At 32.0% G+C, this 18517-nt stretch overlaps 4 protein-coding genes across 4 annotated transcripts; 2 read left to right on the top strand and 2 right to left on the bottom strand.

The window, feature by feature from the left end:
* The first annotated feature begins 109 nt into the window (after window positions 1-109).
* On the top strand, window positions 110-1091 carry LOC109797704 (uncharacterized). The gene is made up of 2 exons (XM_020357824.2): window positions 110-272; window positions 559-1091. Exons 1-2 carry the CDS (start codon window positions 189-191, stop codon window positions 910-912), a joined length of 438 nt encoding a protein of 145 aa, XP_020213413.1. The 5' UTR covers window positions 110-188; the 3' UTR covers window positions 913-1091.
* A 3695-nt stretch (window positions 1092-4786) lies between these two features.
* Window positions 4787-5423, top strand: LOC109796652 (uncharacterized). The gene has a single exon (XM_020356389.3). It carries the CDS (start codon window positions 4787-4789, stop codon window positions 5351-5353), a length of 567 nt encoding a protein of 188 aa, XP_020211978.1. The 3' UTR covers window positions 5354-5423.
* Window positions 5424-6235: 812 nt separating this feature from the next.
* Window positions 6236-12632, bottom strand: LOC109796651 (Chaperone DnaJ-domain superfamily protein). Its single transcript, XM_020356388.3, has 7 exons — window positions 12107-12632; window positions 11796-11825; window positions 10500-10598; window positions 9102-9192; window positions 8215-8515; window positions 8059-8113; window positions 6236-6675 (listed from the first exon to the last, which is right to left on the bottom strand). Exons 1-7 carry the CDS (start codon window positions 12230-12232, stop codon window positions 6601-6603), a joined length of 777 nt encoding a protein of 258 aa, XP_020211977.1. The 5' UTR covers window positions 12233-12632; the 3' UTR covers window positions 6236-6600.
* An 863-nt stretch (window positions 12633-13495) lies between these two features.
* On the bottom strand, window positions 13496-18278 carry LOC109797334 (WAT1-related protein At5g64700). The gene is made up of 7 exons (XM_020357342.3): window positions 17936-18278; window positions 17780-17842; window positions 17476-17592; window positions 14596-14845; window positions 14337-14495; window positions 14031-14182; window positions 13496-13943 (listed from the first exon to the last, which is right to left on the bottom strand). The coding sequence occupies exons 1-7, from the start codon at window positions 18106-18108 to the stop codon at window positions 13817-13819; spliced, it is 1041 nt and encodes a 346-aa protein (XP_020212931.1). The 5' UTR covers window positions 18109-18278; the 3' UTR covers window positions 13496-13816.
* Between the last annotated feature and the right edge of the window lie 239 nt (window positions 18279-18517).

Raw genomic sequence — 18517 nt, 5'->3', positions numbered from 1 at the left:
GACGTGGTGGACTGGTAGTTGACAACTTTCGTTAGGAGGAAGAAAAAAACGTGGTAGTAACTGAAAGTGCAACTTATCTACCACCCTTTTATAAATTTGGGCAACTTATCTATCATATTGTTTCAAGCTACAACATTGTTTATTCTTGTCATAGGAACTACGCTCAAAATTCTCATTGATTAGGAAGCATGGCAGAACGAAGGGTTTTCACTCTCTCACAGGTTTCCCAACACAAATCCAACAAAGACTGCTGGGTGGTCATCAATGGCAGAGTACGTAGTACCTTCTTAATTATATATACATTATTTCATCACAATTTTTTTTTATAGTTAATAAATATATCATTTAGTATAAGTCTAACTCATATACCGGAAAGTCTAGTTGTTACTAAGGTCTATGAGTTGTTATAAATTCTCTTGGTATTAAATTCGATATCATTGGAAAAAAAGATTTTAATTCTCTTAATTGAGTAATATGCATAAGTTGTAAATGATTATTATGAATGAGAAGATTAATATATGATTTGAAGGTGTTGATTGATTGTTTTAAGTTGTGTAGGTGTTGGACGTGACAAAGTTCTTGGAGGAACACCCGGGAGGGGAAGAAGTGATTTTAGAGGTAGGTGGGAATGATGCGACAAAGGAGTTTGATGCTATTGGACATAGCAAAGCAGCGCAAAACGTGGTCCTAAAGTACCAAGTTGGTGTTCTCCAAGGTGCCATAGTTAAAGATGTAGATTTGAAGGATGTTGTGGACAAGGAATCTAACACCAAAGAGATGAGTGCCTATGTGATCAAAGAGGATGGAAGGTCCAAGTCCCTCGCATTTTATGACTTTGTTGTTCCCTTTCTTGCTGCTGGTCTTTACATTGGTTACCGATGCCTCACCAGAGCAGACTCTATCGCTTACTAGCTGTCGTATTCGCTTTTAATTGAGACTTCAAAGTTGGATGATAAAATATGGGTTCGATGAGGAAAACTTCTTTTATTTTTGGTTCATTGTGTTTGGAACACTTTGAAAATAAATTAGTCTGTGCTTGTTTTACTCATTTTCGATCTACTTTCCAATACACTGCCAAGTTCCAACGCAAATGCATGTCTTTGTGGTTATTGACGTGATTAGTTCTTTTTCTTTTCTTTCTATCTCTACAACATACTTCTCTTTCTTTCTTTCTCTCTCTCTATATATCTCTATATATATAGTACAAACTTATCCTTCCTTTCACTACATAATTAGATAATTGTCATGTAAATCAATTTTGATGTAATAGATTATCCATAACATCAAACACAAACTTTGTTGCCTATGGATACTGAGAATACAAATTAATTTACTGAGACACTATCATAAAGGATTTATCTATATATTTTCACGTAAATTCATAGATGCTGAAAACACAAATTAATCAGAATTTCTAAAGCGTGCAACGTATTATCCTAAATAATTTATCTAAACCCCTAAACTTATTTACAGACTTTCATGTAAGTCCATGATACTGAGAACATAAATTAATTTAAAATTCCTAAAGTGTGCAATGCATTGTCTTTTAAGACACAATATGATCGACTAGAAATACAGAACTAACAAGTTTTTAACAAAAAAAAGAGATAACAGAGAAAAGAGCATTGTTCAATACATCCACTCCAATTGAATCCGTTGTGACTTTAATTAATCACGATAATTAAAATCAATTAATTTTGAAACGTTTGATCATTAAGATTAATTAAAATTACAACGATCAAATTATTATAACTCATTAAAATAGATATTAATTAGGATTTAATATCGGTAATTAATAAAATAATTTCACAAATTAATTAATCTTTTGAAATATCTCAAACTGTACAACAATTCCATACATATTTCAAAAGTTTTTAAAAACATTATGGGTTCTCATGTATGATGTAATAAATTGAACCTGTAGCAAGCTATTGAACTAAACTTATATTGATAAAACTTAATACACAGTATAATGAGTATAGCAAGTTATTAGATCCAAAACATTTGGTGTGTATTAGAGGTAAACCAATTACAATACACCCCAAAATCTTGCCGTTAATCATTGCATTGCACTTTCAGGCCATGCACGCACTTGATATTTATGAGTGCTCTAAACATCTTATCAAGATTTCATGCAAGTTGCCTCACTTGATACTCATATATAAGTGATTTCATTATGTGTATGTTGCAAATCATATATCATTCATAAGAGATATGAAAATCATTAAAATCTTTATAAGAGGTTAAACTTTCTCATAATATATAAAGTTCAACTATAAAGATTATTCTCTCATTAATGCAACTTTAGCACTTTTTCACACCATGGAAAGAGATTACAAAATTAATTTTAGTGCCAATAGAACTAACAAGTGACTTGTTTTCCCATTGAACCTTCTTCATGAGATCTTCAATCATAAATGTTAGGTTACCATTATCTATTTATTTTAATTAGCTTTAATAAAATCTCATTCCCTTTGATGTTTACAAATAATTCACAATATTTTGTAAATAATATATCATCCATAGGGGTTTAAAGTTAAAAGATGGACCAAATCCATGATTGACTACACATAATCATTTGACAAAAAATGCTCATCATCACATAAAATCATTCACATTAAGATCAACATAATTATTTATCTATGTTATTATTGGTGAGATTCATCTCATAAAAAATATAATTTTTTGTCACTATGAAGAGATTTTCAAAAATAATATTAATTGTATACATCATTCTTCTCTAAATTGAAACAATTGCGTGCCAGTTCAAGTGAAAAGAACTCGTAAACGAATTCCACCACAAACAACTATACAAATAATTCTATTTCTTTTTATTTAAGATAATAATTTTGCTTGAACGAATAAACGAGACAAATAATTCTGTTTAAGGGTTGATTTTCTCTCAACCATTCGGGAGAAATGGTTGAGTCTTTAATCCAAACTCCAAAAAAATGTTAATTATATGATAATGACGTGTTGTTATGAAACTTTTCTAAAAACACTCTTTGAGAGGAAAAAAAAAATTTATAACTAAAATTAGTTTATGTAAAATTTGATTTATAATTTTTTGAAAAAAATTATATGAGAAAATTTAATTTATACATAAACTAATTTTAACTTATAAAAAAATTTATTTATTTATATATATATTTTTTATAAATATTTTTGAAAAAATTAATTCAAATAAACTCTAAATACTTAACACTGCTACAATTAAGACAGGTCAGCTGTTGGTTTCATTTTAATATCATCTATGAATATTATTGTGAAATAATTTAAAGAATGATTCTAAATCTTTCGCAGCAGTTTCTTTTTCTTATCTGTAAGATAAAGAACTTTTTTTTATTTATTTGTTCAACATTAAATATATTTTTACTTAAATCTCTGAAAAGATAACAAGAGGATTTTATAAGAAAATATGGCATTGTTACAATTAAAATTAATTTTATTTAAATACATATTTAACTCCATTCCAATATTTGTTTTTGGTAATTACTATTTAATTACTACAAAAACAAATTGAGCATTTTTTTATTTTATTTATTTTAATTAATGTATGGTTTTAGTCATTCAAAATTTTTCAGCAAATTTAATTTCTTGATTTTCTATTTGATTAATTCATTTCATTAACTTTTTTTTACCGAAAACTTTCTCATTCTTAACGTTTTTTAACTCAGAATATTTATAATTGAATCAATTAATAATTTGCTTTACTTTCTTATTTTATTTTATTTTATTTACATATTAGATATATCCTTTATAGAAGAAAATTTTATTTGGGTTGGATAAGACCACTTCATGCAAATAAAACTTTTCTTTCAAATGTTTTTGCAACTATATACCTAGAATTTAAACCAGATATATATTATCATTGAGAAATTAAAATAATCTCATGTTAATTAATTCACATACTCAAGGGTTACTTTAAACTTATTTTTACTCAAAATTAGCCAATTACATAGTAATTATTAAATTTCACCCAAAGTAAAAAGAATTCAATTTTTTTTTCTCCTTTTCAAACTCATTCTCATTTGATTAAATCCTTCAAAACTATATATAAAGTTTTCACTAAAATTTTGACTTTGAACATTTTAAAATTACATCCAAAATTTATTATAAACTACATATATTTTATTTATTTATTATTTTTTCCCCTCACTTTCTCTCCTTTTTCCAACTTACCTTTACCCCTCTTGTTCAGTCAACCTTGGCTATCGTCCAAGATGGTTTCTGAGAAAGACATTTTTTGTCACTTTTTTTTCATCATCCTCCATTCCTCCCCTTTCTATTTTGTTTTTCTTCTCAACATGGATATATTTCAAAAGAAAATCAATCAAAATACAAATAAAATTGTGGATTTCCAACTGAAACGGAACAAAAGAAGAAACAATGACGTCGAAGAGCAAAAGGCGAAAGGTTTGATGATACATTATTTAAATTCTATGGAGATTGCTTTTCATTCGAGAGTAACATGCACTGTTCCCACCAACCACCCCCAAAAACCCTCACGTAATACAAAATTCTAATGAATTAAATTCTTTTAAACATTCTCAATTTTTTATTATTTAAGAAAACGAATTAGGAAATAAAGTTTAGTACGACTAGTATTAAATTTGATTGGATTGGAGGTTGCGATAATTACTGAGGCAAGTTACTAACATGACTGTTTGGGTAGCAACTAGCAATAATAATTAATAACCTGCCCAACAATGTGCCAACGTTCTTGTCGGGACAAAGACAAAGACAAGAGGAAGAGGAAGAGGAAGCGAAACACAGGTAGCTAACCATGGCAGAGTACGAAAGCCAGCACCATCACCAACAGCAACAAACGGTGTCGAAGGAAACAGCGTTCCAGGCCCTCAACACCATCATTCAGCTCCATTTCGAGAAGACCCTGGAGAAGAAGCGCGCCATCGACCTCCAGAAGAAGGAGCTGCACAAGCTCTTCCAGATATTCTTCATCTTCCTGGGCCTCGTCTTCCTGGCCCAGGCCCACTCCTCCCGCCTCCAATGCCGCCACTGCTGGATCCCCATCACCCTCCTCTCCATGGCCCACCTCATCTTCTACGTCTCCGTCGCCCAAACCCTAAGGTGCATCAACGCCTTCAAGTACCAGCGCCGCTGCCACAAGCTCACCCTCGGCCTCGCCACCGAGAAGCTCCGGGAGATCAAGATCAGGCTCTCCGCCGCCGACTACGACGCCCTCGCCGACGAAGACTTCGAGATTCACTACCAGGAACCCCCTGAGTCCTATTTCGGAAAGTTTAAGAGGAATTGGGCCCTTCATTTCGGCTTCTTGATCTTCATCTACGGCTTCATGATTTCTTCCTCTGTCGTTCTTCTTTGTTTTTAATTTTCTATTTTCTATTTTCTATTTTCTTATTCATTTCCACTTTCGTCAAATCGATTCCCATTTCTCGTCATTGTGATTCTTTTGCTTTTATTTGCCAACTAACACTCAAAAGTACCCTATGTGCCTGCTTTATGGTACCCTAAGACTAAGTATATTCTGTTATCTATTCACGTTTCAAAACGCGTTGAATCAGCTTCTATGGGAGAGATACGTGCCGCATTGAATCCACGCATAATCCATATCACGCAGCTTCCAACTAATTTTTGTATTTACTTCCAAGGATCACACTTTGCTCTCAAGAATCGTTTTTTCCACTTATTTTACCAACAGATACTACCAAAAAGGGAATCACGCCGCCGGGTTTGTTAATCACTTCAGACCATCTTGCGAGCTCTCTTTTGTTGCCTTCAAACATCGTCAAAAATAGCTTTTCTGTGCTTGTCTTTTGCCAAACTAGCGCAACGAAACTAGCTATAGATGAGGCCAACTTTCTGTTTCTTTTGGTGGATTCTTCTTCTTTTTGAATTTTTTTATAAAGATAGGAAAGATTTTCGTGTGTTTGAAAGTGTTTGAAAATACTTTTCTACACATTCTCTTTCCACGTCCAGCATGATTTTATGTTAAAATTATTGTTCATTGTTTCGGTTAAACGTGATTTTTTCACGTTTCAACGCAAATGCAAACACACCCTTCTTCTCTTTGAATTTGATTTCTTGTGAGTGATGTAAAAGAGAAAAAAAATAATAATGAAACCACTTTTACTTTTTAAAAGCTACGACGAATCGCTTTACCTTTCAAAAGTCAACAATTTCACCATACATGACAGGTCATATTTAATGTCAATATAACTAGTTAAATTCTAAAAACAGAAAATACATGGGATTATAGAGTAATCGACTTCAATTTCATTGAAAATAATAAAATCAATTTGCATTCCATTCTGTTAACAAGTTCGCATAAGATGGCTGATTTGGTTTGTCTAAAAAAGAATCATGATCATAAAGGGAGCATCCCGAGTGTTGGTTTGGGGGGAATTAAATTTTTCTCTAGAAAACTACTTTCTCTGACCGAACAATTGTTAACTCCTCTTCCAGTCAGTGAGCACTAATGGAACAACATTCAATGTTGCAAACTTGGCCTTATTTTGAATTAAATGCTAACAAAAGAATAAAATGAATCGTACAACATTGATCAATTGCGATGGATATCTTTACCGACTTGGATACTGCACCAAACCAAACGGACACCTAAGATGGGGAGAGAGCATTGCATAATGTTTTGTATGCACTTGCACACAGTTTGAATTTTTCTTCAGCCATTGCCTGTCATCACATAAAAGGTAAAGTGCAAACATAAGACTGATAGCACATAACCAATGAAGATTAAGACAAACACAAAGGTAACTTTTACGGTGCACCTTAAAACACCTGATTATATATATATATATATATATATATATGTATATATAATTCAGAGTATAACCTTCATGTTAACTCATTCATCCTATTTATATTGAAATAAATTTCCATTTTTATCCCTTTGCAAACAGCGAAAGCCATCAACCATCAGAGCTGCCTAGAATTGATGGAAAACCGGTAAAAATGAACATGAACTACTCTATTTTCATGTTTTATGCTGGATTCAAACAATAGATTTCAATCTTGTTTGTTTCTTAATAAACAATGCACATATATACTTACTCTAAACTCATCGTTGCATGATACATACAAGCAGATCTAAACTCATCGTCCCAACCTTTTCTGCAACTAAGCGCAATCTCTCTTTTGAGAATCCTAAACCACATGATATACCAGACCAAATAAGGAATCAAGACAGATACTATGTAGCAACACATCACCTCCAAGCCACTACCTACCCAGAAATGTTGTCCGAGCAACACCACCAATCTCCAAAAGCTGGCACCCAAATGTAGTACCTGAACCTAGAACTCACCACAAACATGAAACCTCCTCATTACAACTACCACAAGTCCACCACCTATCTGCTCCACCTGTATAAACCATTTAGTCCTTCCAGATCAGAGCCAACGAACCAAACCCCATCACCTGAAAATTGTTCCCTGTAGTCGCACCACCCCTCCACCACACTCTAAACAGAGATCCACAATACCTGTTTGCTCAGAAATCCATCAGAGCATCTGTTCCTTAACATTTTTTTCCTATTGTTTTTTCTTGAAAGGGATGGTAAACAATTTCCATTTTTTTGGTAGACTTTCTAGTTTTTATAAATATCAATTTTTAAGAATAACCCACTCACAAATTACAGCTAGCGAATATTAACCATCAATGCATAAGTCATTTACTCATTTTAATCAGTGGCAGATATTAGTAGGACCACTGGTGCACCCTTTATCAGAGTGACAGATGACTGTTTATACTTTATTCATCGTTCATAAATGTTGTACAAATGTAGATGGTATAAAATGCCCATTTCACAGTACATGGCAACTACTTTTGTGCCTAAAATATATTCATCAAGAGGGCAGATATCAATGGTAGTTCAGGATGGATCATTCTTTACGCCCACACTCAACTAGACAGTTTGGAGCCAATATTGAGTTTTGAGTAGGGTGGGTTTACTGCTAACCTAACACATGAAGTTGTCATGCATAATTCTCCTTTCAATTCCAAGTTTATAACATGTATTAAAGATACAAAATGGTCAAACAAATAGTTAAAACTCACCTGGGAAGGGCCTTGATGCTTATCAGGATGCCATTTTAAAGCTGATAACCGGAAACTACATGGGAAATAAACAGATATCAGCAGTTTATAATGTATATATTATGTTTTATGTCTGCTACAAGACCTTGCTCTGAACAGAAACCCTAAAGCACTTACGCATTTTTAACATCTTCGATCTTTAATGGACCTGTTGGAGGCAGACCAAGAATAGTTCTATCAGAACTTGATCCTACACAACATGAAGCATCATCGTCATCCTCAACATCACTTTCATTTTTCCACTTGTTTGATGTATTTGAATGTTCCCTCCATTCAAACCCAGATGTGGAATGTTCGGAAGAAGAACCCCTCCAATTGTTAAAGGACCAGGTATAACATCTGTTACCAAATGTTGCCTCGAATATTTGCTCAGGATGGCCATCAAAGTCCTCAGAAAAACCTTCTCTTCTGATTTTTCCTGAACATATAATGGAGATCAGTGGTTAGGAAAGTAAGCAAGTGTTAATTTAAAGAAACATTCAGTTGGACACGGAAGTCCCAGATGGCATAGCAAAACATCTTTCAATGCATGCTCTGATTATTTGTATGTCAACCTTAAAAATTGTAAAGACTACACGTGTGCCAAAACATTATAAATTTTTTAACTATAATGACAACACTTATTGCTGGAAAAGTGTACTTTCCTAACTTCAAAAACATTCATTAAAAATAATTGGGTGGAATACATATATTTACCAAGATTTAAAATATTAACAATATAACTCAAAATGGGGTAAACAAGAAATGCAATCTTTGACTAAGAAACTAGGGGTGGCTTTTTCATATTAAAATTTATAACGAGAGGTTTCCATTACCAGGTGTATTTGTAATATTTCAAAATCTCACAGGGTTCTATGTATTTCCTCATAATAATTTGCTACCAGGTCCTTAACTTATCTCCTGAACAAGAAATTCTAACCAGAACAGGCAAGTGACTGAGGATGGGTAAGGGAATTAAACAAAATGAAAGAACAAACCATAAATGTAAACTAAAAGGAACTCACGTTTAGTTTTCTTCTGTGGTTTTCCATCAGATCGCTGACCAGACTTTGGTTGACCTTTATTGGAATACCTACCTTGAAATCCATACTTGTCCTAGGAGAATGTATATCATAAAGACATTACCATAAAAAATTGTTGGCAGATAGCAATTCTAATATGAACAAATAGAACACAATGTAAGGTATTAACTGCATTAAAAACATGTGAAAAATAATGAGTTGCATTTTTGGATAAAGGTGATTTAGTTCCTAAGCATCTCTATGATTGTTAGCTGGAGGGGCAGGGGGATAATTCTGCAAATACTGCTCATGGCACATGAGGGAGAGAGGTTAAATCCACTTCTAAAAAAAATCTAAATTGATTGATGGGCTATGCTCACATGTAGGTTTTTATTAGTTTTAACTGCAACTAGAACAATGAGACTCTGCTAAGCATGGAAAAACCACAAATAAACAACCAAAATACATACCTATTATTCATACAAATATCCAAAATGCAATTTGGAGGGTAAACAGATCACAAAATGCTGACATGAGGTAGCTTTCTGGATAGTTTATTAGTTTTAATATGTGTGTGTAGAAAGAGAGAGGCTGGATAGTTTATAATTCAATAGTTAAATAAATAAAGCTAGCATTCTATATAAAGTTATTGATGATGTAAGAATGGATTATGCTAGTATAAACTGATCCCTTGACACACACATACACAGAAAGGAGGGGTCAGTTTGCATTAGCTTAAGACTCAACACTTTGACACCAATAAAGAACTTTATATTTAAATAGAATTGAACTGTAACTATATATTACCTTGGCTGTTGGTGAAAAATTAAAATTGAATAATAATATAATCAAATATTATTACTTTCATATATTTCAAAGGTATATATCACATTAGTTTACATATATATCAAAGAAATACTAAATAGTCAATTAATGTAAGATTTTGTATATTAGTCTATAGGTCTATATGACAAAAACTTTCAATCCAACAATGAAGTTAGTGATAAGCTTATGTAAGAGTGATTTTGACTTGTACTGTCGTAAATTAACCACTCCCTTCCTCCTCTTTCTCTCACCCCCACACATACATGATGTGGGGCTTGCTAATATACTCCCACTTGTTTTTAGTAAGAGTTTATTAAAAAGCTACAAACACATACTCTTTCCCTTTTGTAATTTTTTCATGACCAATTCATGAATTGTGCAAAAATTTTACTCCCAAACCCACTAGTTCACCCACTTGCAGTAGTCCACCTCTCTTTAATCCAGACTTTACCCACACAACTCCTCACCCAGAAATATTTTAAGAAAACTTGGGGACAGTAAACAATATAAAAGGTATTAGTAATAATAACAAAATTACAAAGTTTCTCAATACAATCAAGATATCAGAAAGCATACCTCAAATGAAAATTTAGAGGCTCCACTATTGTAAAGAAGACTATTCAGAGCTTTCTTTGCATCAGCACGTTTTTGACGTGTAATGTATTTTATGTGATTCTGAAATTCACAATTCCATCATCAGTAAAGCAACTATATTAATAATTATATTGATGTCAAACAAGAAAGGTTTTCCCATATTAGTTGTATGAAGCAACACATGGGAGACATAACTATGTCAGAGCCCTAAACTAAATGCTAAACAAATTTCTATCTAAATTTTTTATGAACCCCATTGCCCAACAGATATTGCACGACACTAAAAAAATCCCATTCCATCTCATAGTTAAAAAAATCCTTGATTTTAAGAAATGAGAAATCAATAACTTCTGAATTCTGATCACAGGAGTGCAATCCTCTAATCGCAAGACTATAGATTTGCCGAACAATAAAGGCAAGTTTGCACCTAATTTGAGTGATCTGCCGTTGTTTGAAATTGAAAGTCCTAGGATTTATAGAACAGAAACAATAAAAGAGGTCATATGTCAACTAATCAAACTGAATAGTCAAAGAAACCAGGAAAAGATGGAGAATATAAAATGTGCATATGTCTTTCCCCCTCTCAACCCTTCCCTGATTTTGTTTTGAATCCATTATCTACAACAGGATAATAGCAGTTTCATCGCATGTCTAGTCTAAGGGGTAGAAAATTCTTCACAATACAGAAATAGCTTAACAAGTTCCAGTTAACTTAGGTGTTGTGATGTGTGAATGTGTACAAGAGGCATTCAACCGGAAGTTCCCAACTTGCTCTATCTTCGTAAATTGCTGCTCTCCATTTATTTTGTTCAGACTTCACATATTTTCATATTAGAAAAATCTGTAAAACTTTAGATCAAAAACTCTCAGACATGCTATCTGTCATCATTTCACCATTGGATTTTCATAATAATTCACCATAGGGCATAAGCAGCTGGAAGCCTGGACCAACTGAATCTATGCATAGCAGAAAAACTTTATCTCCAATTCAAAATGCACGAGGCTTCATGATCATCAACAGATTAACATGATAATACTTGTATAAATTCAGTTTACATGATAATCAATATATTGATGGAAACAATTTAAAATACTAACAACCTATTCCCATGCATAATACTTTACAGTTTTAGAGCCGGTAAATGCTCTGTCAATAAACTCCCTATATTTAACAACACCAAAAATAGGCAGAAATATATGTGCTAGAACACCTAAAGAAAAAGAACCCATATTTTCTTTTTTACTTCTAATTCTAAAGTTTCATGCTCCAATGCATACCTTAGATTGTTGTTGACCTTTATTTACATCCTGCAAGGAAAAAAGAAACATTTTTATTCATTTGCAAACTTTCTCATACCTAGTAAAAAAAAGTTAATCCCTCGTCCAACTAGAAACGAGAACATAACAAGTTAGCAACAAATTGTGGCAACACTAAAACAGCTCCAATGTAAAAGTTCTCCGATTACTATCACATTGTCACCACAACACCAACCCTTTTTTTCAGCTCATTGTTTATTATTGAGAAGAAAAAGAACAGAGGTCAACGCGCAAAACAAAAGTAGTTTTGAAATAAGAAAAAAAAAACTGACGGAGTTGAATTTGTTCTTCCAATTGTGACAGGAGCAAGGAGTGGAATGAAACGCGGATACATGCGTAACAGAGGGAATAAGGTGATTCTTCAAAGACGAGAAGTTTCGCCATCGTGCTAAATGCATATCGGGGGAGATGCTGAAACTGAAACGCGTTTGCTATCGGCGTGAGTTAGAGTGAGAGCAAAGTTGAAGGAATCCGCAGCAACGGCGTCGTTTGAAGACAACCGTTTTTGGATGGTTTGAGGTAAGGCCACAACCACAACCACGACCACAACCACAACCACGCCGAGGTTGTCTCGCTAGTCTCCTCTCTTTCTGGCTCACCTACATCATAGGAATCATGGAATCAGCACCCAGCACAGCAGCCTCACGCCCACAACATGTGGGCCTCAATTTTTTTCCACCAAAGATTCAATCAGGCCCAAATAACATGTTCTCAACACGAAACGGGCCACTCTCAATATATGGGTTGTAAAGGTTGATGGTATATACACCACCTTTTTATTATAAGTACACTTTCTTTTTTATTTTTTAAAATATCTTTAATTTTTTATCCTGTATTTTTTTAATTTTACTTTTTTATTATTTAATTTATATATGTTCATGATATTTTAAGAATTTATTTTTATTAAAAAAAGAAAAGGAGGTATACTTAATATATATATATATATATATATATATATATATATATATATATATATATCATGAGTCAAACAAAGAAAGAGAAATATGTATGTAAAAAAATAAAAATAAAGAAAGACTAAATTAAAAATTAGATATCTAAAAGTAAAAAATAAAAAATTAAATATATTTTAAGATTTTTTTTTTTAAAAAAAGATGTACTTATCATAGAGATGGAGGTGTATATATCATAAGCCGTTGTAAAACATTACTTCAATAGGAATACAGAGACAGTCAATACGAGATTTTAGGAGCTTAACCCTAAAATCTTAGGATTCAAATATATGAAAGATGAGTATAAACTCCAACCCTAAGATTAGGACATGCTAATTTGCACTCTTTGAATATTTTGAACTTTGTCAGATGTTAAGTTATTCTATAAGAGGTCTCCCTTGTGATATATATTAAAACATTAATTTATCTATTAACATACTAATAATATTGTTAATATTAGTAATATTAATTTATCAATAATATTATTAGTATTAATTATATATAATTTTTTTTATTTAATATTAATAAATATATATAGTTTTTGTTTCAACATCATAACTTTCATTTGCATTTTGGTGAGTTGCGATGGAGAAGGGTTCAAATGTCACTTCCAACATTTTTATATTATTTTTTCTCATGTTACATTATCTCATTTCACATACTTATTAGCATATCCGCGTATATGACATATAAGAATAAAAATCACATAAATGCTCTAAGACAAATATATATATTTAAGCTTATTTTAAAAAATCAACTGACTGAATTATCATACATAATGATGATTTATAATTGAATTTTTAAGCTATTAATACATTCACTTATTACTCTAAAAGGATATCGCAAGAGATGAAAATGAAATGAAAAATGACGGCTTACAACCCAAATTTTTGGGCCACAAAGGGACCAGTAGTCAAACATTTACATTTGAATTTGTTCTTTGGTATATATATATATCCGCAGGCTTAAAGCGTTGCGATGCATTAGTTGTTACTTGGCATGCAAAATTTTGGCAACACTCATTCATATATATCACATATCATTATTCTTATAAACCGGTGCCTGCTCCACGTCAATGGTGGCTTTTGCCATTTGCTCCCTGCTCTTTCCCCACAGTACGCTGTATAGTCCTAGAACCAATACCAACCCTCCTAAAAGGCTGAAAATCAACAAACATACCAATCACTTATTAATTAATTAGTCGTTATTTCAAATGTATAAATAGAGCATTGAATTAGGGTGTTACCTTCCCAAACTGATTATTTCACCCAAGACGGTTGCAGAGGCGAAGATTGTAATAATAAGAGCAAGTGGAGTTGACATGGCTAGAAACACAGGTCCTTTCTTCTCTATGACCCATGTTTGTAAGTAATATGTCACACCGGTCACCATAATTCCCTGTCACCATAACTCATTACTTTAATTATAGATTACAATTTACAACTCTCTTCCCACATTGAGATAACAGTGTATATATAACAATTTATAAAATAGTTTGTATAATATTTATCTTAATAAATGATATGATGGAAAGATGAATTAAGAGAATTACACAGTATATTACGGCGAGGAGCCTGACATTCCAACCCAACTTCCATTGCTCAATGTCTCTTTCTACGGCGAAGGCAATGACAAAAGACTGAATTGAGCTTAAGAAACACTGAAGAGTTGTGAATAGCAGCTTCGAAGGGTACCCTTTTATAATAAAAGCCTGCATGGGAAGATCAAATATTAAGTAATTAGGAATATTATGCGACATATAAATATGTGATGAATTTATCACTAAATTGATTAAAGGGGAATGAAATTACCTGTAGTACAAGCCAGAGTCCGAAACAGGAGTTGGAGAGAAGCATGAGGAAGCAACCCTTGATCCATGCGCCAGACGGGGCATGACCTTGATGTTGTAGGGTTTTATGGTGATCCAAAAGGTGATAATGGCTTAAAAGTTTCAACGGAGGACCTTTATAAAAGGCAAGGGTTGCTGCCCCAGCCAAGCATCCCACAATGCCTATTAACTTGGCCATCCCAGACCTCGTCTTTATTTTCAAACTCTCGATCCTGAAATGCAAAATTCACACTGTAGATTAATAGCTTATTACGTCAAAGATAAAATTTCTTATCACTAATATCCAATAATGTTTTGTGTTCACGGATATGGTAATGATTATTGTGTGTAAAATAAAAAAAGTATTTTTATCTATAAAGGTCAAACTCAAATACTTGTATTTGTAATTATTTATTGGATGCATGTAAAATTTACAAAATTATTGTTATAAAACTCCTATAATGGATAGATAAATTATCCATGAATAACAATAAAAATATATATTTACTTATAAAATATAACCAACGGTGAGCATGAGTCAGATTGAGTTAAACTTATTCTTACTCAAATTTTACTTGATCAAAACTCAAAAACATATGGAAAAAGGTTGAATTGATTTAAATTTAATAAATTATTAATTACATTACTAATTTAAATATTATATATAATTAAAATGTAAACTAAGAAAAGAACAAAACTTAATTGAGGTATATTTTTTAATATATTAAAATAAATAATTTCATTATAAATTAATGTCATGTTATGAAAAATATTAATAAATAAATAATTTTTTTTATCAATAATACACAATAACTAAATAAAAAATTATTTTTTTTAAAAAATATCATATATTAAACTTAATTAAAAACATGAAACATAATATAAATCTAAAAAATATATTGAGATTAATTTCAAAATTCAACTCCATCCAAAATGTACGAAATTGGATTTCGGGTGGGATCAGAGCATTCGCGCCCCAACCAAACTCTGTGCAGTATCGCACATGATCTATCTTATTGCATGGAGGAGATGTAAATTCACCTGATGATAACATGGGCGCTTCTCCTCTTAGAAATTCACGTGATTTTGCTCCTTTAAAGGGATGATTTACTTAGTTTAGAAGAAAAATAAAAGTGCTATATATATAGTCATTAATAATAAAAAGAATAATATTTAAAAACAGGAAACAAACTGAAATTTTTTTTTTGTTTTATTTATTTTCTGGAAAGAAAAAAAAAGAGAATCAATTGAAAATAAAGTGACAACTTTGTAAATTAAAAGTTAAGACTAAAAATAAAGACAGAGTATATATATATATACTCTGTAGTTTTTCAAAATTTTAACCGTTTATTCCATAAATAATTATAATTCCAATTCTACAAAAAAATAACTAGTTTTTCACTTTTTCTGCTGGTAAAATAAATCTGTCAATTAATATATCCAAATCTAAAAATGTAAATTTAGAGATGAAACATATTGATCCTAGTTAATTACATGTGGAAGCAAAAGATACCAAATACATTCCAAAAGTTGAAAAAGAAATGTAGTGTCTTCCCTGTTTTAAATAATTTGACGTCTTGTCAAAACATCTGAAAATGATATTGTCTTGTCTCAAAAACTTGTATCTAAGAACATTCTTAGTGGGAGTTTCTTAAAATTAAGCAATTGTTGCATAGTGAGTAAAAGGGTTAAATTAAAGTAGATGATATGAAAGAGAGAAAAAATTACATTAAAAAGAAGGAAATGATGTAATCAACTGTTGTACGTCATAAAAATAAAAACAGACACATATTTAAATGAGAAAAAACTATGTAATATATATTCTTTACTTGTAAGAATAAAGATGCCCTGATCCGTCTTGCTTTGATGAAAAATTGAAGTCGGTGTACCCTTTCCACGTCTATGTGTTTCATATTTATGAGAAGCCCAATTTTAAAACCTATTACAAACATAGCTTCTTAAATGTGCTTCCACAATGTTTGACATGTGATGGATCGATCCCATATGGGAAAGAATCTCCTCAGGCATCGTCATCAGTTATAACCTCTCTTGAATTTTTTTTCTTCAAATTTTTAAAATAATTTGAAGTTGATCTAAGAGATTATATATATATATATATATATATATATATATATATATATATATATATATTGGTATGGGTATGGATCTATATATATCAACGCATTTTATATATTTGTTGGTTTCATTTGGAGGGGGAGCTAAGCTTAATATATAAGGACCGCGTTATGCCTGCTCAACATAACTGTAACACCTTTGCACAAAATATGCAAACATTATATTAATGAAAAAAATAAATATCAGGTGGAATCACTTGAAGATTTACATTAACGGTAGGTTGGAAATATGAAGGGAATCTCAAATCTGATATGTTTTCTTTTGAAGTGCTTTCCCTTTCTCCTTTTCTTCTTTTGATGTCAATAGTCAAGGTACGTACAGTCTCATACATGTATTTAAAGTATATACCTGTCAAGTTCTCTATGTCTAATAGCTAATATATATATATATATATATATATATATATATATTCACCATAAACGACATGATCTACACCACGACATGTGATTAATTAATTTATGCTTTCACAAGAGGAAAGGAATATGATTAATTAATTTTAGGTGCGGTCCGAGTGTGGTTCATTTTATGTATGTATAATTGCTGAAATAAGACTGGAATCTTGGCCACCTTTAAAAAGTCATTAGTGGTCGAACAATTTGATTAAGTGTTGTTTAAGCTATGATTTCACCATTCCTTTTTCTTAATTGAATGGGACCGAGATGGACTCAAAGTTAGATTTGAATAAATAAAATGCAAAGCAATCATGTTCTGTACTACTTTAATTTACCTTAGTAGGAGCGCCAAGAAGAAGGTGATAACTGGAAGACAGTTTGTAGTAGCAGCAGCCAAAGTTGCTGAGGTGTAAATAAGGCCAATACCATATATGTCCAAGCTTAAAGTAATCCTGAAATTTAGGACACAAGTTTAATTAATGAAGGGGGAAAACAAAAACTAAAGAAAATCTGCTACAACATATATATATCTCCATAGTTTGAATCATATAATTAATATATATCATGTGATCTTGTAAAGTATAAGCTACAAAGATCTTCAACTTTAAAGCATTATGTCAATTCAGTATTTGAACATACCCGAAGAAAGAAAGGAAGAAGATCTTGCAGAAGGTCCAAAAAGACATAGGTGGTGCAGTTTTCCTACAGCCAAAAATGGATTTGAGTTAAAAACCGACATTGTTGCCTCGGAAGAAAGAAATTGAATTGATATCAGTATGTTTCATTTCTACATACCACTCGAAGTAGAAAGTGAAAGGGGTCAAAAAGATGGTTGCTATTGCCTGTCTATAGAAGACAAAGATGAAGTTGTTCATGCCATGATCGAATGCAGCTTTTGATAGAAGAAACATAGCAGCGTATATGGCTTGTATGACAACAACGACGAAATAGGGATTGTTTCCTTTCATTTTTGGTTTGTGGCTTTGAGTTGCTAATTAAGTGATGAGAGATGTTTAAAAACAACACAAATATATATATATATATATATATATGCACTCAGGGTCTGCTTTTTAAGCTTGATGAAAGGGATATTAACTCGTGTGTGGGGAAGATGATGATATGGTTCGGGACCACCTTAGCTTTCTTTATTAGTGTTGGAGACTTGAAGAAGGTAGCACTACCCTTCTTTGCAATTCCCATGCATTCATTCACACCTTCCTGTGGCTGCCTTTAGTTGCCCCAACAACAAATTATGGGGGACCTTCTTTGTTTTCAACGTGTGCCTTTTTCATTCTTTATAATAAAATAAACCGGTATGTTGTGTTTGTGTTGAGGATAAGGAAAAGATGAAGGTAAAAAATAGTGCTAGTATTATAT

This window comes from Cajanus cajan, chromosome 6 (assembly GCF_000230855.2).
Source record: "Cajanus cajan strain Asha chromosome 6, NIPB_CcT2T_4, whole genome shotgun sequence".
NCBI classification, from domain to species: domain Eukaryota; kingdom Viridiplantae; phylum Streptophyta; class Magnoliopsida; order Fabales; family Fabaceae; genus Cajanus; species Cajanus cajan.
Note: the sequence above shows the minus strand (reverse complement) of the source record. Positions and strands in the feature narration are given on the sequence as shown.